Below are 20,576 nucleotides of genomic sequence, written 5' to 3' on the forward strand. Positions count from 1 at the left end.
CCCGACACTCGTTGACTCATCGACCTCCTCAAGGTGTTAATCTGTCCCAGACCGTGTCCTGTTTTGTCTTTGGAATTGCAGGTGTCTCCATGTCGCAGCTCCAGAGCTCCTGGGAGATGCACCAGCAGAATGTGGCGTATCTTCCCGACGCAGGTGAATGTCCTTGTTGTGCCCGTCTTTTCCTGGGAGGTTTCTCCGAGCAGCACGGACTCCTATTAGAAACGCTGGGGCTGGTGACCATGCCAAGTGGCCAAAAAGGCCACCAGCATCCCGGCTTGTGGCAGCCGCGGTGTGACCGGGGGTGACCGTCCCTGTGCTGGGCGCTGGGGGGACAAATAGCAAATCCTGGGGGCAGTTTTGGGCCATACCCGATGCAACCAAACAAACAATCTTGATACAACTTGAAATTCTCACCCTGAGAAGTAACAAAAGGGGCAACTCCGTCCTGTGTGCGGGGAAACGGAGGCACGGGGGCTGCTGGGGCTCCGGGGTGAGCTGGGTCTCTTTAGTTTGGAGAAGAGGAGACCGCTTGGCGGCCTCTTTCCCTGCGGTTTTGCAGCATCGAGCAGGGTGAATCCTGCTCCCCTCGAGGCTTTTTAAAAGCACACGCAAAGGAGCACAAACCAATTTGGGCTATGGGATTTCTCCCACTGAAGCCCCGAACATTGCCGTGTGTCCTACAGCGTGATTAAGGCTGCGGGTGTGGGAAAAGGGGATCTGATTTTACTGCGTAGGTGGGAAAGTGTGCTAAAAACGTATTGAAAACTATCTAGAACCTGATTTTTGGCGGTGTTAATACACAGAGCCAAAGGGAACACAGAAGCTTCTCTTGCCAAATCGTGCTGAAGCCAAGGGTGATTTCTTTGCATTTGATTTTGTAAAGCAAATCAGATTAGGAATTAAAGTGTAAAGGTGTGACGGGTTGATGAAGTAAATACCTGTCTCTCTGTGCTGTCCCAGACATGGAGATCGTGGCGGCCAGCACGTCCCTGCCCGACGCGGCCGGCGACTCGGACAGGAACGTCCCGCGGATCTGCGGTGTCTGCGGGGACAGAGCCACCGGCTTCCACTTCAACGCCATGACCTGCGAAGGCTGCAAGGGCTTCTTCAGGTGGGCATGGGGCTTTCTGGGGGGGGAAATCCTGCTCCGGGACCCGTGAACCGCCAGGAGCGGGAGAGCGGAGCCCTCGGGGCGCTGTCCCAGTGACCTCCGTCCCCGCAAACCGGGCGGCGCAGCATCGCCGACGGCTGACGCGCCCGCGGGATCTTGATAATGGTGAAGATTCCAGGCTTATTTCCCTCCTGACACCATTTGCTAGTGGAAAACAAGTTGTTTTTCCCCCTGAGACAGAGATTTCCATCAGTCTGGGAGCCTCGTGGGAGTGCGTAACATTGGGGATGGTGCCTCGAAAATGCACCCGGTTTGGAAACTAAACGGGTGGGATGGCCACAAACGTATTGTCTTTAAAGCAAGCTGCTCCTGTGCATTCTGAAGTGCTGTGTACGGAGATACAGGGGGTTCTTTGGCCACCAGGTTCTTTCTGAAACTTCTTAACCCACGACTCTTGCTTTTGGGGGTTTAAAGTCACCGTAGGATGTGCAGCTGCGTTTTGCTGTTAGATGAAGGTTTTAAGTGGTCTCAGGCTGGTCTTTAGCAAGGTAGAAACATCTCGGAAGCTCCTGCGACCTCAGAGCGTGGAGAGCTGCAGGTTTGTGGATTGTCAAATCACATTTTGGTGGCTTTACCCCCGCGCCGACGGAGCTGAAATATTCACGTGGGAGTCGGCAGCGCTTGCAGCAAGCGGGAGAGTGACTAAGCGCTGGTGCAACAAAGCCAGACCTAACGCCTGGCGTGGGCCGGGAAGAGCCTTGCTCAAGGGTTTGGCACCGGAGCGTTGCGCACACCGGAGCGTTGCGCACACCGGAGCGCATGGGTTTGTGCCTTGAGCGGGGCTGGTGCAGCAACCGGAGCTGGAAACCTCATGGCAGAGTCAGAACTAACGTCTCGCAGGAATTTTGGGGCCAGATGGAGGTTTTCAGGCACCACAGGCTGCTGGTGAACAGAGCGGCTTCGGCCAACCGTGCGACAATGTTTTCCTCTATTACTGCTGCAAAATGAGTAATTCTTCATCCAGGTGCTCTGGTGTCCCCGACCTTCCTCCTCCTCGTGATCACAAAGCCTTTTCAGCTCCAAAAGAGCCAGCACTGCTTGACGAGCCCTTTTTGGATGCGACTGCGGCTCCTATTTCCCCAGCTCTGCCGTCACACCCTTGCGATCACGCAAGACGTGCAACTGCGACGGTGTTGCCGAACAGACGTCTCGACGCTGAGAAACGCTCTCATCTCCAGCGAGCCCTTCATGCCCCTGTCTCAAGCCTTTATTTGCAATTTAAGGCTCTTGCTACGTTAAATTTTGCTTTGCAGACCTGCTCTCCCCATGCTGGGCCTTGGTGTGTTCCCTCCTGCTTGCAAGCTTGTTTACAAGCTGTTTTCAATCACTGTTTTCAATCGCTGAATTAATCAATACTTGCTGCTGCCGCACTATCTGCTTTCTGCAGTAAAATAGTGCTGCCGCAGTAGAGCCCGAACCCCTAAAACTCTCCCAGAACAGACTCCGATCCCTTTGCCAGCACCTTGAGGTTTATAACAACCTGTGCACTCATGGCTTTTCGACTTCCCCGAGCGATTTTTGGGGGAAAAAACCCCAAAAATGGCTGCTGTGCTATCAGTTTCTGGTGGCTGGTTGCGCTGTCCCAGGTGCCGGACTGGCGGCTGGAAGGGGCTAAAAGAGCAAATATTGAATGGCAGCAGCAAAACCTGGGGAAGGTCTCGCAGATTGGTTTATTCTGAGCGTGTTCGTGCTGCAAACACAACTTTAGTCTCCGCGGTTCTTCTGTCCCCGGAGCTTCGTGTGCAGGGACACAGCAGCACCTGCCTCGGGGATGTCGCTGTGTGACGTGGCTCCCCAAAAAGCCGTTGGGTGTTCTCTGGCACCCCTGGGTGCTCAGACACGCACGGAACGTGTGGCACAACCAGGCGCGGGGCGACCTTTGGCCGGCTGCTCCAAAGTCCGCGGTTTGCTAACGATGCCCACGGCGACAGCGGCGTTTTATTGAGCTGTTTGCTCGGGAGCTCTTGGGTGGAAAAGCCCCTCAAGCTCACTAACCCAACCGTTCACCCAATGCTGGTGCTAAAATGTCCCCAAGAACCTCGTCTGTTCAACCCCCCAGGGATGGCGACTCCAGCCCTGCCCTGGGCAGCCTGTTCAATGCCCTTTGGGGCAGAAATCACCCCAAATTTCCACCCTCACCCTCCTTCTCCTCCTTCCCCAGCTCCATTCTCTTCTCTGAACTCACTACAGCTCCTCAAGCTCTTTCTTGCCATGAGGTGATCCCGCCACCCCTGGGGCCGCCATGTTGAGCCCTGAGGTGATTCCACTGATTCCACTGCCCCTGGGGCCACCATTTTGTGGTTTTAGGTCATCTTGGTGCCCCCGAGGCCACAATTTTGCCAGCTGAGGTGATCCCGCCACCCCTGGTGCCACCATTTTGAGCCCCGAGGTGATCTTGGTGGCCCTGGGGCCACAATTTCATGTTTTGAGGTGATCTTGGTGCCCCAGGGCCGCCATTTTGAGCCCTGAGGTGATCTCGGCGCCGCCATTTGGAAGGTCCCAACACCACCTTGGCTCAGCCGCTGTCACCAACACCCCCATTTAAAAACACCCCCACGTTAATCGAGGAGGACAAGGACACCCCATCGCTGTCCTTGTGATGAGGGGCTGCTGGTGACGATGTCCCCGCTCACGGCAGGGGTGGATAAGGTGACATTTGAATGTCCCTTCAACCCGAATTGTCCCTATTTTCCCCACCACCACCATTTACAGCCCCTCCAGACCTCCCTCCCCGCCGTGTTTGCGCAGGGAGGGGATGGCGTTATTTTTACCGCTCGGCAGCCTGCCCGGGACGCGGATCTTAAATGAGCCTTGAAATGGCCGGTTCTGGAGCTTTACAAAAATACACCCTGGCCAGACGGCGTGAGTTCCCAGCGCGGGTCAGACCGGCGCTCCCGGGGTTACTGGTGTAACTGGGGGGGCCCCTCGTAGCCTTTGGGACAGAGAAGCGGCTGCTTAGAAACCCTGCACTCGAATAAGCTGCAATTTTCATACCAAACCCATAATATTGGCTTTTCCTCGGACATCTTTCCCTGCCCGAGGGCCTCGCGTTGCTCTGGCTTGTTTGTGCGTTCCCGAGTCGAGCCGCGTGCTCGATAACCGCGGTTTTCACCGAAACTGGGAGATTTTGGGGGTGTTTGGTTGCAAATCCTGAGTTGCCCCTGAGCTGGGTGACGTTTGTCCCCGTTCCTGGGAAAACAAAGGTCGTGATGGAAGCGGAAAACCCAGAGAAAAGCGATAAACTGCTGCTGGGTGGAATAGGAATTTCGTGGTATCAGGCAGGTTATAGAGGGCTCCGCCACCCGCCTCAATGCATTTATTTATTCATCTATGAGGTGAAGGGAGAGCAAAAGCCTCTCTGTTTACATCCCCCTTTCGAAAATAGCCTCTAATTGCACACTACGTGCCGCTCCGGGTCTGCAGCCCGAGAACGTATTTTATATTTATACCCTATAAGCGCAGGTTTGGCGCCGTTCCTGGGCTGCAGGGGCCCCTTTGCCACCGTTCGGTGCCTCCACGGTGTTTGCTGTGGGTCCTGCACACCAGCTCAGCATCACAGAGCGATTTTATCGCTCTTTCTAGCGGGAGATGCTTCATCCCGGTGCTGAAACAGAACTAATTCGGTGGCGGGTTTCTTGGGTCGTGCTTGAATCGCATCTCGCGTTTCCCCCCGAACGTCCTCGCTTTGATTTTCCATCCCCGTGCTGGGTTTCGAAAGGTCACCCTTTCATTTGAAGCGTTTAGAAATAGTCGCAAAACCAGAGATAATCTTCGCTCATCGAGGAACTTCCTCCGAAGAGAAGACGCAGCATCTCCGAATGGATTATTTCAGCTCTGCCCATAACGTGGCGTTAGCGATATCGCAGGGCGGCCCTGCAGAAGAGCGACTTGTCGCTGCTGCTCCAGCTTTGACCCTTTGTACTTGGAAGATTTACGGTCCCGGCGGCGGCGGCGGACGTGGCACGGTGTGGGTTTGGTGACGAAGGGGGTTATTATGTTAAGGGTTGTTTCTCTTGTAGCCTGCAGTGAGGCTTCTGTCCCCTGCGCACACAAACATGCGCTCCGGCCAGTTATTCTAGCAAAGCCGGGCTTTAAAGGCTGGTCAATGTTTAATAAGGCGCCGCTCTGGTTTCTCTGCAGCTCTTCCACCTTTCTTTTGGCCTTCAAAAGACCCGAACAAACCCAGAAAGCTGCTTAACCTGTGGTTCAACCCCCTTGTAAGAAATTCCCCTTTTCCGTGCTGTCCAACCTCTAAGATCAAACGTGTCCCCACGCAGGTGCAGCTTCTCCAATTTACGTTCTCAAGCAACTAGATGAGCCGAAGAGTCGGGTCTGAGATGTTTCCAGCTCTTCTCAGCAATCTCTTTGCTGTCCAGAGACCTGGATTGTGCTCGCACCTCTCCGCAATATTCACAGCAGCCTCTTCCACACTCAAAAAACCATTGATTTGACCCAATATGTATTTTTTTCCCCTTCCTCTCCAGGAGGAGCATGAAGAGGAAAGCGATGTTCACGTGTCCCTTCAACGGCGACTGCAAAATCACCAAGGACAACCGGCGGCACTGCCAGGCCTGCCGGCTGAAGCGCTGCGTGGACATCGGCATGATGAAGGAGTGTGAGTGCGGATGGGGACGCGTCCCCGCGGCGCGATGGGGTGTCCTTGTCCTCCTCGATTAACGTGGGGGTGTTTTTAAATGGGGGTGTTGGTGACAGCAGCTGAGCCAAGGTGGTTTTGGGACCTTCCAAATGGCGGCGCCGAGATCACCTCAGGGCTCAAAATGGCGGCCCTGGGGGCACCAAAATCACCTCAAAACATGAAATTGTGACCCCAGGGGCACCAAGATCACCTCAGGGCTCAAAATGGCGGCCCTGGGGCACCAAGATCACCTCAGGGCTCAAAATGGCGGCCCCAGGGGCACCAAGATCACCCTACAGGGCTCAAAATGGCGCCACCAGGGGCAACAAGATCACCTCAAAACATGAAATTGTGGCCTCAGGGGCACCAAGATCACCTCAGGGCTCAAAATGGTGGCACCAGGGGTGGCGGGATCACCACAGCTGACAAAATTGTGGCCTCGGGGGCACCAAGATGACCTAAAACCACAAAATGGCGGCTCCAGGGGCAGTGGAATCACCTCAGGGCTCAACATGGCGGCCCCAGGGGTGGCGGGATCACCTCATGGCAAGAAAGAGCTTGAGGAGCTGTAGTGAGTTCAGAGAAGGGGAAGGAGGAGGAGGAGGGTGAGGGTGGAAATTTGGGGTGATTTGTTCCCCAAAGGGCTGTCGGGCATTGAACTGCCCAGGGCAGGGCTGGAGTCGCCATCCCTGAGGGGGTGAACAGACGAGGTTCTTGGGGACATTTTAGTGCCAGCGTTGGGCGAACGGTTGGATCAATGATCTTGAGAGTCTTTTCCAACCAAAACGATTCTATGAATTAAGGTTTGGTGCAGGAGGTGGACACGTGAGCGCCAAACCCAAGAGGATGCAAAGGGCAGGGGACACGGCGGGTAATGATTGAGAGCAGCTCGTTTAATGATTGAGGCGCTTCCTGCGCTGGTCGGTGAGCAGGGAGTTGCCTTTTTAGCAGCGTCAAGTCACCTTTGGGGACACCAGCTCCACAAGAGCATCCGGGGCCATTTCTTATTAACTTTGCCTGAATTAGCCCGTGCAAAGTCACCGTCTTCTCCGAAACCTTTTGCACGTTCCTCAGTGCAGCCAAACAGGGAGAGTTCAATGAACTTCCCCACGGCGACGGCGATTTCCACGAGCGTCAAACTGGCTTGAGTTTTGCTCTTTTATTCTTACAAAATGAGTCCGTCTGTCCCGCCACGTGCAGGGCAGAGACTCCAGCAAATAGCAGTGGGAAGCGAAGTTGTTTTTAACCCAATCCAAACAGGCTCACGTTGTCCAAATATTTATTTTCTTCAGCTGTATTTATAGATAAGCAGCTTTTAAAAATAAAAGCCGCTTGGCACGCTGCCTCCTACGTACACATTCTCTCCACGTTTTCAGGGGAAGTCTGGTTTCGGCATAGGGTTCAAACCAAAATAACACCCTTCTCCGGGGACACGTCGCAAACAGGACATTGTGTGGGGTGATTGATGGACCTGAACGTTTGGACAATGGAAGTGGCGCTTGTTCCCTTGTGCGGCGAGCACAGAACAGCGTGCAATGTCACAGGGTGCCACCAAAGCACCTCAATAATCAGACCCCGATAAATAAAGCCTGAATTTCCATTTGTCGCAAAGATGGAGCGGATCCCCGATGAAGAGAGGATCCCTGGATCGCTGCCTTTCAAACAAGCAGCTGCGTCCCATGAAGAGGGAGAAAAAGCCCCTATAAAACACCAGGTGTACCCATCTTTTCGGTGAGCAAGAGGACGCGTGAGCCCGTTTGGCTAACGAGAGAAAAGTGTTAATTTCCCCCAGCTAATTATCCAGGAAAGGCAAATTAATGGGGTGTTTGCACCCCAGGTCCCAGGGACGTGTGTGCTCTCCATGGTAGTTAACCTGTAAACCACCGCGTTAGCAAACTGGTACTGGATTAACAAAACCTGACCTAAGGAGACTAAAAATAGGCTCCCGTGGACTTTGCTGCTGGTTAAATGAAGGGGAACGAGGTGTGCTATGGTTATTTTTAGGTCAAATCTGGGATCCTGAAGCTCTCGGAGGGAGGTTTGTGTCTTCCCTGGGCTGTCACCGGAGGTGACGGGATTGTCACAGGCGAGGCCGGGCTGGTCTGAGGTTCTTAGGGACACGGTTTAGTGCTAGATTAGGTTATGGTTGGACTCCATGATCTCAAGGGGCTCTTCCAACCCAAGTGATTCTGTGATTCTATGATTCTACAACCAAAGCAGCAAGGAGAGCGTGAGACTCCGTTAACAACTCGCTAACGGGGTGGCTGGCAATTAACTCCTACACACGCCCCTGGGACCTGGCCAGTGTGAATCTTCCAGCCCTTCCTGGGTAATTAACGGGTGCAAGTCAACACTTTGCCCTCGTTAGGAACGGCTACCGTGGGCTTGCACATCTCCATGCTCACCCAAAACACATCTGGTGGTTTATATGTTGAGGTTTCTTCCCTCCTTATGGGACACGGCTGCTCGTTTTAAACGATCCAGGGATCTTCTTTTCATCAGGAATCAGCTCCATCTTTGGGAATAACGGAAATTTAGGCTTTTTTTTTCCTGCCAACACCCACAGGTTCTATTTCTTGTGCCTGAATTAACCCGGTGCAGGTGGATGCGTCTCCGTCCCCGGATTGCGGGGTGGTCGGATGGTTTTAAACATCACCCCCAGCCCAAAGCACACAGGGCTGAGGGTCCCGGATTCGCGGTGATGGGCTGGAGGAGCCTGTTGGGGAAGAAACTGCGGGTGTTGCAAACAGAGCAAAAACCCCGAGCCCCTGTGAGCTGGGGACGGTGCTGGGCGGCCACTGTCCCCCGAGGGACCGCGAGGAGGTGGAAGCTGGAAAGCAGCCGAGGTCACGGCCATGATGATTTACAGCCTGGGCTGGTCCCGCGCCGTCCGCAGCCAACGTTAGCAAATAGTTGTGGGTTTCTGTCTGTCTTATCTGCGCAGGGCGAGCGGGCGGAGGAGAAATCCACCCGTGGCCTTTGGGGACGCTCCTGTCACCGCTCTGGGGAGCGACGGCCCTTCGGGTGGCCCTGGGGACACCTCGGCTGCCTCGGCCGCTGGTTTTTATGATGCTGAGCGTGAATGGACTTTAAAGCACTGCAAAGGGTTTGTTGCTGGGCTATCGTAGAATAACTTTGGATGAAGAGACCCCCCCTGAGGTCGTTGAGGTCATTAACGCAACGCTGTCACTAAAATGTCCCCAAAACCTCATGTGTCCAACCCCTCTATGGATGGCGACTCCACCGCTGCCCTGGCAGCCTGTTCCTGTTGGCTTTGCCACCGGTTTGGGTGGCAAAACGCTCAAGTTCCCCCTCCTGGCCTGCAAAACGGCCTTTGCCAGCTGCCTGGAGCGCAGGAGCTGGTGCTTTTGGTGGTAAAACCCCATCGTGGAGTCCCCGGCAGACGCAGCGATGGTGGCAGTGACATCGCGGTCATTCCTGTCCCCCCGAGGTCTCCGAGTCCCCTCTGAGAACTGCGAGAGGTCGAAAAACGTCTTGGAAAAACCCCGGCGGCCAACGGTGCTGGAAGGGACGGGGGCGCAAATTAACACTCCCTCCCAAATTCCACCCCCGGGGTGGGCAGAACGTCGCGTTATCATCAGATAACGTGCTTGGGGTTTTTTGTTAATGGCTGGTGAAAGGGCTAATCCCATCTGGAGGGACGAATGGGCTTTGCTATTTTTAGGACGTGCCGGAGCAATGGGGTGAATGTGTGACTCGCTTGTGGGCCGGGGGGGGGGTCGCTCCCTGTTGCTTTGTTTTCCTTCGATATTAGGAAAAATTAATTAACAGAAAGGGCTGTGGGACATTGAACAGGCTGCCCAGGGCAGTGCTGGAGCCACCATCGCTGGAGGGTGAACAGACAGGTTCTTGGGGACATTTTAGTGACAGGGTTGGGTGAACGGTTGGACTCGGTGACCCCAAGGGGCTTTTCCACCCCAAATGATTCTCTTTCCATCCCATGAGGCCATTCAGGTCTTTTTATAAAGGTCACATTTGAGCCCAAGCTGCTCCCGTTCCCTAATGAAACAGGAGAAACCCTGCGTACCCTTGGCTGCTGCCAAACATTGTGACCCGTAACACAAGCCATAAATCCCCTCCCCTTGCTGTGGGGGTCTGTCTATACGTCCCTTTAGCTTAAAACTACTCGTGATGCTGCAGAAGCGCCGTATCAGGCTCCCTCTGTTGTCGGGAGCGAGATGAACCCGCCGGCCCGAGTCTCGCAGGATGGAGATTTCATTATTTCGCCCGAAAGCACAGAGCAAACAGCGGGGTCACGGCACACGTGGCAACGCCGGTGCGACCTCGTTGCACCCGCTTCTCGCCTAAAAGGCCCCAAACTGGCGATAAACTGTGAAGTGACCCGAGGAGTGAGGATGGCATTGACGTGGGTTTGATAATTGCTCGGTGCGGTGCTCGGGGTGCTGCTCCAGTCCCCACCTGTGACATTCTCCCTTGTCCCCGCAGTCATCCTGACGGACGAGGAGGTCCAGAGGAAGCGGGAGATGATCCTGAAGCGCAAGGAGGAGGAGGCGATGAAGGAGAGCCTGAAGCCCAAGCTCTCGGAGGAGCAGCAGAAGGTCATCGACATCCTCCTGGAGGCTCACCGCAAAACCTACGACCCCACCTACGCCGACTTCACCAAGTTTCGGGTACGTTTTTGGGGCGCACCGGCCCCCGTTCCCACACGTGGCACCAAGCGGCTCCTGCTCGGCTACGCCAAATGCGTTTCATCCCAAAACCTCTCCCGAGAGAGGAGTTAGAAATGCCACGGCGGGAACCTTAAAGGCCAAATTGCTCCCCTGGACCCGTTCCTCACGTCCCGCTCTCTTCCAGCCCCCGGTGAGAAACAGCCCCAAAACGCAGGCGGCAGCGAGATCCTCCTCCATCCTCACCCAGGACTTGTCCTCGGAGGATTCCACCGACCTCTTCAGCTCCAACGGCTTCGGCGCGTTCCCAGGTACCGCACTCCATGGGCGACGGGTAGAAATGCAGCGTTTTTCCCCAAATCTGCCTATTCTGACCCTTTTTTACCTCATCTGAGGAGCTTATAATGGAATCAGAGAATTATTTTGGTTGGGAGAGACCCTCAAGATCGAGTCCGACTGTTACCGCACCACAGCACTAAAATGTCCCCAAGAACCTCATCCATTCACCCCCCCAGGGACGGTGACTCCAGCGCTGCCCTGGGCAGCCTGTTCAATGCCCGACAACCCTTTAGGGAAGAAATTACCCCAAATTTCCAATCTAAACCTCCCTTCGACTCGATCACGGCACAGGAGACGAGCTAAAAATCCCAGTGCAGAATTCTTGCTGCTGTCGCAGCCACTGACCGGCTGCTCTCCCAGTCTGGTTCCTCACATCCCACCGTCTAAACGCAAAGCAAAGCACGACAGATCCCACTCCTGACGTCCACCCCTCGCCCGTAACGTCCTCCCTACAACTCCTCTGACCGTCTCCCTTCTCTCCAGAGTCCGTGGAGCCCCAGATGTTTCCCAACCTGGACCTCTCCGAGGAGAACGACGAGAGCTCCTCCATCAACATCGACTTCTCCCACCTCTCCATGCTCCCACACTTGGCCGACCTGGTCAGCTACAGCATCCAGAAGGTGATCGGCTTCGCCAAAATGATCCCGGGGTTCAGGTGAGACGCTTGCTCCCCGATCCCCACGTCCGTGGCGCTTTTCCGCTCTCAGGAATCCCGTCCTGCCCTTCACAGCCAGGTCGTTTCTCTCCATTTCACCTTCAGGCTCTATTCCCTTCCCAGATCTGTTCCTACTTTCACATTTTCCATCTTCTCCTCCTCCCTGGGGTCACTCCTCTCCTATTTTACCCCGATTCACCCAGACTCTGCCAGCAAAATGTTCCTAAGATGCTGGATGCTGCCCGAGTGGTCCCCATCACAATTTGGGAAGGATTCAGCTCCTGTGTCACTTGTGCTCGGGGTGCTGGGTGGTACCACTAAATCAATCGAAAACATTAATACCTGTGGCTTAATGAGGTAGAAATTGGAAGAATTTGGGGTGCGCCCAGCAAGAGAGTTGGGTTAGGGATGGAGCGGGCTGTTGGTCACCCACCGGCTGGGTCCCACGTCACTCGTGTCCCCTTCCCAGGGAGCTGGCGGCTGAGGACCAGATCGCGCTGCTGAAATCCAGCGCCATCGAGGTGATCATGCTGCGCTCCAACCAGTCCTTCACCCTCGAGGACATGACGTGGACCTGCGGCAGCAACGAGTTCAAGTACCACATCAGCGACGTCACCCAAGGTACAGGCGCTGAGCAACGTCGTCCCAGCCTTCAACTCAGGGGCAAAAATCCCACCCTGGGTAGTCTGGAAGGTCCTGGTCCAAGGAGATGAATCCTCCCCCTCTGCTCCCATCTGGAGCCACTGGGACCAGTTCTGGGCTCCCCAGTTTGAGCGGGACGGGGAGTTACTGGGGAGGGATGAGAAGATGCTGAGGGGTCTGGAGCATCGGGAAAGGCTGAGAGAGCCGGCGCTGGAGAAGAGGAGCCCAGAGGGACCTTAGTGATGGGATAAATGGATAGAACGGGAGGAAACGGCCTCAAGTTGTGCCAGGGGAGGCTGAGGGGGGAAATTTGGGGTGATTTCTGCCCCAAAGGGCATTGAACAGGCTGCCCAGGGCAGGGCTGGAGTCACCATCCCTGGGGGGTGAACACACGAGGGTCTCGGTGTCATTTTAGTGCCAGCGTTGGGTGAACGGTTGGACCTGATGAGCTTGGGGGTCTTTTCCACCCAAAATGACTCTATAAGGAGGCAAAATGTCTATAGGTTTCATTATCTTTATAGATTTCCAAAGCAAAATCCGCTCCATCATCTGCTTTAGAGAAACTACGGTGGGGAAAAGTGCCATTAAATACCAACGCGTTCGAAGCTGTATCAAAAGTCTTATTTCCACCGTCCCCGCTCTGCGGCGCCCACAGAGGAGCCGCCGAGCTCCACGCTCATCCCTCACCTCCGGGGCATATTGTGCTGAGCGAAATGTCCTAAAAACGTCCTTTTTCTCCCCAGCCGGCCACAGCATGGACCTCCTGGAGCCACTGGTGAAATTCCAGGTCAGCTTGAAGAAGCTCAACCTCCACGAAGAAGAACACGTGCTCCTCATGGCCATCTGCATCCTGTCCCCAGGTGGGAGGACGCTCATCCCCCCAAGAATCATTAACCTGCCGAATCTTTAGCTGCATTACCCCACCTTTCCCCGACAAAATCTCACCTTCCCGTGTGTTTACCGCCGCTTTTCTTAGATCGCCCGGGCGTGCAGGACACGGCGCTGGTGGAATCCCTCCAGGATCGCCTCTCCGAGATCCTCCAGACCTACATCCGCTGCCGGCACCCGCCGCCCGGCAGCCGCCTCCTCTACGCCAAGATGATCCAGAAGCTGGCCGACCTGCGGAGCCTCAATGAGGAGCACTCCAAGCAGTACCGCTGCCTGTCCTTCCAGCCCGAGCACAGCATGCAGCTCACCCCGCTCGTGCTCGAGGTCTTCGGCAACGAGATCTCGTGACCGCGGCCGCCGCGGCGCTCGCAGGGAGATAAGTCAGCCCGCGGCTGCCGAGGGCAGGACGGGACCCCATTTGGAGGGATTTGGGGCGCGGACGCTTTGGTTTCACACTACTCAAGGGGCTTTGTCTCCTCAGCCACCGCCACCAAGATTTGCTCGATATGGAGCAGCGACACACCCAAATTTGGGTGTTTTCCCCCCAGTTTTCCGCTTCCCCACGGTCTGCGAGAGCTGACTTATCCCTTTATGGATGTTTTGAGGCCGGGCTGCCTCAAATCTCTTCTTTTTTGACCTGGAAAGTTGGGGTGTGTGGAAGAAGGGCTGGTTTTGGGGGAGGAGATGGACTCCATCCTCTCCTAAAACCTGCAGCGCTTGTCCCCCCCCTTTTCAAAAAGGGAGATGCCGATTGTATCGAACCTCCTGGACTGTGTCCAGTTAAAACCAGTTCCCAAGCCACTGTGAGACTGGGAAGAGGCTGGAGGTGCCCGTGTCAGCCTGGGGGGGTGGAATTTCTCATTGACCCTCAACAGAAACAGCCGAATGGGCTGTAGTTTGTGCTCCTGACACTACCGCTGGCTCTGGGGGAGCAGGGTGACACTGCGCTGTCTCGGGGTGACACTACAGCCTCGGGCAGGACCCCCTCACCGTGTCCCCCCCCAGCCCATGATGGTGTCACGGTGATGATGGCAGGTCCCAGCTTGGCTTTGGCACCTCGTGGTGCCTGGAGGCAGCTGGAATTGGGGACCCGGGGGCGGCTCAGGGCCACTGTCCCCCCCGGTGCTGGTGGAGCCGCCCCCGGGAGCGGGGGGAGCAGGGGGGGCCCCGAGCCCCGCACGGTGTCAGCGAGGGGGCCCAGCCCGCTGCCCGGGGCTGCTCCTGCCAAATAAAACGCTGGTTTGGGAAGGGCGCCTGGGCTGCTGTTTGGGGGGGCTGCGTGTCCGTCTGTCCCTCCCCACATGGGGGTGGGCATGACCGTGTCTGTCTGTCTGTCTGTCTGTCTGTCTGTCTGTTCCTGGGGGGGGCTGGCGGGGGTGTCCGGGCGCTCCCTGTGCCCGCGGAGGTGTCTGCGTCCCCCTGTATCCCCGTTTACACGTGTGCGTGTACGTGTTCCCCCCCGCACCTGTCCGCCTGTCTGTCCCGCCCTGTGCCCCCCACGTGTCCCCGGCGCGCCACTTCGGCCACACCCCCTCGCGAGGCCCCGCCCCCGGCGCACGCGCGCAACGGAGGGGCGGGGACGGGGGGCGAACCGACGCATGCGCGAGACAGAAGGGCGTGGACCGGGCGTGGCTGGCGAAGGGGCGGGGCGGTGTCATGGCAACGGGGCGTGGCTGGCGCACGCGCAGCGCGGCAGGGAGGGGCGAGTCGGGCGGGGCTGGCGCACGCGCAGGCTGAAGGCGGGCGGGAACGATCTGCCACGGGGCGTGGCCGCGCATGCGCCGTGCCATGCGCGCCGCCGCGCGCGCCGGTCGCCTCATGGCCGCCGCCGGGAGCCCCGCGGCCGCGACCGGGATCGATCCCAAGCGGCCGCGGCCCGAGCCCGCCCCCCGCATCGGCACCCACGACGGCACCTTCCACTGCGACGAGGTGCTGGCGTGTTACCTGCTGCGCCTCCTGCCCCAGTACCGGGTACGGCACCGTGCGGCGGGACGGGACGGGGCGGGACGGGACGGGACGGGACGGGACGGGGCTGGCGGCCTCTTCGGGCCTCCCCCAGGGCCCCTCCGCGGGGTGCCCTCAGCTGCCCCGTCCCCCTTCGGGCTTCCCCGTCACCCGGGGGCAGCTCCCGGGGTCCCCAGTGGCACCTGGGGCCACTCCTGGGGGTCCCTGGTCCCCCCCGCTCGCTCCTCGGGGTCACCGCTCACCCCCAGGGCCCAGCCTTGGGTTCGCAATCACACCTGGGGGTCCCCGTCCCCCCCAGGGGCCACCCTTTGTGTCCCTTGTTCCTCCTGGGTGTCCCCAGTTGCCCCCAGGGGCCGCCCTTGTGCCCCAGTCACACCCGGGGGTCGCCCTGAGGTCCCTTTTGGGCCCCCCATCCCACCCGGGGTCACCCTTCAGTTCTCAGCCCCTCCTTGGCCCAATATCCAAAAATATTGGATAATAAGATGGCATTTGAGTTTTATATCCGGTGCCCTTTACTGTTGCTCTAAGGCATTCTGGAGGACATATCCCACCAAACAGAAAACTGGATCTGATAAGCAATCTCTTTACTATAAAATATAATATAAAGTTTTATTTACTATAAAGCATAGTATCCCTTCCTGTAATCCTCCTTTGAAAAAAGCTGGCCGCATTAACAGTAACAAAAACATTAGAGAGAGATAAACAAGACATTGAAAATGGCCCAGGGTGGAAACTTGAGCCGAAGAAGGAATAGGAACAATCCATACGTGTTGTGCTTATGCTGTGTGATGTTGCTTTTCTATTTATACCTGAGTCTTGCATCTGGGCAGGAACAGCCCCAGGGTCCAGTATAGTTTGGGAAATTACATATTAGAGAGCAGCATAGGGGAAAAGGAGCTGGGGGTCCTGGGGACAGCAGGGTGACCATGAGCCAGCACTGGCCCTTGTGGCCAGGAAGCCAATGGGACCTGGGGTGGGTTAGAAGGGGGTGGTCAGTAGGTCAGAGAGGTTCTCCTGCCCCTCTGCTCTGCCCTGGGGAGACCACACCTGGAATCTTGTGTCCAGCTGTGGCCCCTCAGTTCCAGCAGGACAGGGAACTGCTGCAGAGAGTCCAGCGCAGCCACCAAGATGCTGGAGGGAGTGGAGCATCTCCCGTGTGAGGAAAGGCTGAGGGAGCTGGGGCTCTGGAGCTGGACAAGAGGACACTGAGGGGGGACTCATTGCTGGGGATCAATATGGAAAGGGGCAGTGTCAGGAGGATGGAGCCATTGGTGACAACCAGGGACAGGACAAGGGGCAATGGGTGCAAACTGCAACACAGGAGGTTCCGCTTAAATCTGAGCAGAAACTTGTTCATGGTGAGGGTGGCAGAGCCTGGCCCAGGCTGCCCAGGGGGTTGTGGAGTCTCCTTCTGTGCAGACATTCCAACCCGCCTGGTTCCTGTGTAACCTCATCTGGGTGTTCCTGCTCCATGGGGGGATTGCACTGGATGAGCTTTCCAGGTCCCTTCCAATCCCAAACATACTGTGACACTGTGACAGGTACAAGTACGGTGCCTCATCAGAACACAGCGAAACCACTGAACTTAAACGTGTACATAGTGCATGTTGAGAAAACCCGGCACCGAGCAGCATAGAATGCGGTTTTTGTCATTTGAAACCATGCTGCAGGATCTTTTGCTATTAAAGCCATGTTACCTGTGAGCCCCTCACTCGTGGGACCCCCCCCTCACCCCCCGCCCCCCCCGCAGGACGCTGAGGTGCTGCGCACCCGGGACCCCCAGCTCCTGGCACAATGTGACGTCGTGGTGGACGTCGGGGGCGAATACGACCCCAAGCGGCACCGCTACGACCACCACCAGAGGTGAGACACCCCCCGCTCCCACCGTGGGGTCCCCCGGGTGCCGGGGTCCCTTGGGGTGACCCTGCGGCCCCCCCCAGGTCCTTCAGTGAGTCCATGCGGAGCCTCCGGCCCGACAAGCCCTGGACCACGAAGCTGAGCAGCGCCGGGCTGGTTTATTGTCACTTTGGCTCGCAGATCCTGGCAGGGCTCCTGGGGCAGCCCGAGGACGGGCCCGTGGTGACGGCGCTTTACGATAAGGTACCGGGGAGGGGGTGCTGGGGGGGCTCTGACCACACGGTGTCACCGCCCTCGAGTCCTGGCGTCCTCGTTGGGGACACCCTTAGGTGCCCTGTCCCCCTTCGGGGTTACCCACAGGCAGCTCTTGGGGTCCCACATTCCCCAATGGGGTCCCCAGGGGCCACCCTTTGGGTCCCCTGTCCCCCTTGGGGGTCCCTGTTCCCACCCAGAGGCCACCCTTATGTCCCCAGTCCCCTTGGGGTCCCCAGGGGCCACCCTTTGGGTCCCCTGTCCCCCTTGGGGATCCCTGTTCCCACTCAAGGGCCACTATTTGGGTCCCCAGGGGCCACCCTTTGGGGGTCCCTGTTCCAGCCCAGGGACTACCCTTAGGTTTGGTGTCCCCAAGGGCAACCTTTGGGTCCCCTGTCCCTCTCAGGGTCCCCTGGGGGGGCTCAATCTCCGCACACCTTTCCCCTTGGCGAGGTGTCACCCCACCAGAGACCCCATAAAATCGGGGACCAGTTTGTTCCTGTGCGGCTGGACCCCCCCCATGTCCCCCGCTGTGTCCCCCACGGTGTCCCCCACCGAGTCCCCTCCGTCCCCAGCTGTACGAGAACTTCGTGGAGGAGATCGACGCCGTGGACAACGGCATCGCGCAGGCGGAGGGCGACCCCCGCTACGCCGTCACCACCACGCTCAGCGCCCGCGTCGCCCACCTCAACCCCCGCTGGAACGACCCCCGCCCGGACCCCGAGGTGGGCGACAGGACAGCGGGGTGCGGGGGGGACACGCGCCCCTGCCCTTGGGGACGGCGCTGAGTGTCCCCTGTCCCCAGGCGGGATTTAAACGGGCGACGGAGCTGGTGGGGAGCGAGTTCCTGGAGCGGCTGGATTATTACCACGGCGCGTGGCTGCCGGCGCGCGCGCTGGTGGAGGAGGCCGTGCGGAAACGCTTCCAGGTACCACCCGGGGGGGCTGGGGGGGCGTGGGAAGCCTGGGTCCTGTTGTTCCCTATGGCTATGCAGCCCCGCTGTGTTCCTATAGCCTCACGTATGGCTGGGCACCCCCCTGTACCCCTATATACTCATGTATGGCCATGCCCCCCCTCCTGTGCCCCTGTGTGTGGCTGTGCCCCTATATCCTTATATATGGCTGTGTACCTGCCCTGTACCCCTATATACTCGTGTATGGCCATGCCCCCCTTCCTGTGCCCCTGTGTGTGGCTGTGCCCCACATCCTGTGCCCCTATATCCTTATATATGGCTGTGTACCTGCCCTGTACCCCTATATACTCATGTATGGCCATGCCCCACTTCTTATGCCCCTGTATGTGGCTGTGCCCCACATCGTGTGCCCCTATATCCTTATATATGGCTGTACTCCCCCCATATCCCTATATACTCATGTATGTCTGTGCCCTCATCCTTTGCCCCTATATCCTTAAATATGGTCGTGACCCCCGTCCTGTGCCCCTGTATCCTTATATATGGCTGTGTACCCCCCCGTGCTCCTATATCCTTATATATGGCTGTGCCCCCCCCCCCATCCTGTGCCCCTGTATCCTTATATATGGCTGTGTACCCCCCCGTGCTCCTATATCCTTATATATGGCTGTGCCCCCCGCCTCCTGTGCCCCTGTATCCTTATATATGGCTGTGTACCCCCCGGTGCTCCTATATCCTTATATATGGCTGTGCCCCCCCACTCCTGTGCCCCTGTATCCTTATATATGGCTGTGTACCCCCCTATGCCCCCCCCTTCTGTGCCCCTATATCCTTATATATGGCTGTGTACCCCCCTGTACCCCTATATTATATATGGCTGCGCCCCCCCTCCCGTGCCCCTACAGCCTTACATATGGCCGTGCCCCCACCTTGTGCCCCCCAAAACCCCCCCCAACTCATTCCCCCCCCCACCCCGCCCCCCGAGCCCCCCTGCACCAGACACCCATGGGTGCGGTGGGGAAACCGAGGCAGGGAGGGGGAAACCGAAGGCGGGGGCGGCGCGGGCAGCACCCCCACGTCCCCCCCGCGTTCCCCCCCAGGTGGACGCCAGCGGCGCGGTGCTGGAGCTGCCGGGGGGGGGCTGTCCCTGGAAGGAGCACGTTTTCTGCCTGGAGCAGGAGCTGGCGCTGCCCACCCCCCTCCAGCTGGTGCTTTACCCCGACGGCGCGGGGCAGTGGCGGCTGCAGAGCGTCCCCGCGGGGCCACACACCTTCCAGAGCCGGTGAGACCCCCGCCGCGTCCCCTCCCCGCGGTGACACCCCCCGGGGGACCGTTTGTCACCTGTCCCCCCCCCCCGCAGGCTCCCACTCCCCGAGCCCTGGCGGGGGCTGCGGGACGAGCCGCTGTCCCTCGTCACCGGCATCCCCGGCTGCGTCTTCGTCCACGCCAGCGGCTTCACCGGAGGGAACCGCACGCGGGAGGGGGCGCTGGAGATGGCGCGGAGGACGCTGGCGCTGCGGGACGGGGGGGGCGCGCAGAACGGGTGACCCCCCCCTCATCAGCATCACCCCAAAAGGGACCGTGGGGTGGCTGAGAGTGTCCCCGCGCAGCACAGGAACGGTGGGACGTGGGGACAGCGCTGTCTGCGTGGCTTGGGGGGCGGGTGTTGGGCTCCCCCCCTGGGGGGTCACTGGTCCCAGTCCCCACATTGAGCTGGTGCCACCCCAGTCAGCCCAAAGAAAGAGACTTTTGGGACCCGTTTCCCTGGAGATCGTCCCAATTCCTGACGCGCACCCGCTGCTGCGTTCCCAGTAAAAACCAGTTTGCTCCCAGTGCGCTCCCTGCTCGGATAATGGGGCGGGGGGGTCCATGCGGGGTGACGGGGGGGACAGGGCTGTGCGTAGCTACATTGAAAGGGCTGCAAATTGGGGCACAAGCATCGCCCCCCACACCCCCCTGAGAACTGGGGAGGGGACCCAGGCGTCCTGCCACCCCCCCCCCCACAACCCGCCATCTGTCACCACAAGGCGGGGGGGGGGGGCACACTGAGCCCCCCACGTTGCTCATGGTCAGCGGGTGATGGGGACGTGATGGGGATGCGCTGGGGACCCCTGGGCTGCCCCCCGCCCCCCCCCGGGGGTAACGGCACCGCGGCGCCGGGGGGGCGCGGGCGGGCGCCGGACGTGGCGGGGCTGGTGGCCGTGGGGGGGGTGGCTCGTGGCCGTGCTGCTGTGCGTGGGCCGGGCGGTGCGGAGGGGCCGCGCGCGGACCCGCCGGCACCTGCGGTACCTGCGGGCGCTGCCCTGCGAAGCGGCGCCCCCCCCCGCCGCGGAGGACGAGGAGGAGGAGGGGGAGGAAGATGAGACGCTCAGCACCGTCCTCTGAGGAGCCCCCAGGGGGGTGAACCCCCCCAGACCCACCTCAGCGCCTGGAAATGGGTTCGTACCCCCTTGTTGTCACCGTGTGTCCCCATGGGGGGGTTTTCCATGCCTGGCGTGGGGGGGTTGTGCCTTTTTGGGGTGGATTTTAGGGAGGTCTTGGTTGCAGAGCTGGGGGGTTATTTCCCCCCCTCCATCATCTCTGTGCTTTAGGAGCGACGGCAGCGTAAT

The 20,576-nt window shown here is 58.5% G+C and overlaps 2 protein-coding genes across 2 annotated transcripts; both read left to right on the forward strand.

Moving 5' to 3' along the window:
- Positions 1–89: 89 nt before the first annotated feature.
- On the forward strand, positions 90–13,328 carry VDR (vitamin D receptor; the record flags this gene model as incomplete). Its single annotated transcript, XM_080360614.1, has 9 exons — positions 90–153; positions 961–1,111; positions 5,656–5,786; positions 10,275–10,459; positions 10,644–10,767; positions 11,279–11,450; positions 11,920–12,071; positions 12,836–12,952; positions 13,069–13,328. The coding sequence occupies 9 exons, from the start codon at positions 90–92 to the stop codon at positions 13,326–13,328; spliced, it is 1,356 nt and encodes a 451-aa protein (XP_080216740.1).
- Positions 13,329–14,756: 1,428 nt separating this feature from the next.
- On the forward strand, positions 14,757–19,792 carry MYG1 (MYG1 exonuclease; the record flags this gene model as incomplete). The annotated part of the gene is made up of 7 exons (XM_080360682.1): positions 14,757–14,951; positions 16,696–16,808; positions 16,886–17,045; positions 17,630–17,779; positions 17,860–17,982; positions 19,068–19,249; positions 19,328–19,792. The coding sequence occupies 7 exons, from the start codon at positions 14,757–14,759 to the stop codon at positions 19,512–19,514; spliced, it is 1,110 nt and encodes a 369-aa protein (XP_080216808.1). The 3' UTR covers positions 19,515–19,792.
- Positions 19,793–20,576: the final 784 nt, after the last annotated feature.

Source organism: Nesoenas mayeri (genome assembly GCF_963082525.1).
Source record: "Nesoenas mayeri genome assembly, chromosome: 28".
Classification (NCBI taxonomy): domain Eukaryota; kingdom Metazoa; phylum Chordata; class Aves; order Columbiformes; family Columbidae; genus Nesoenas; species Nesoenas mayeri.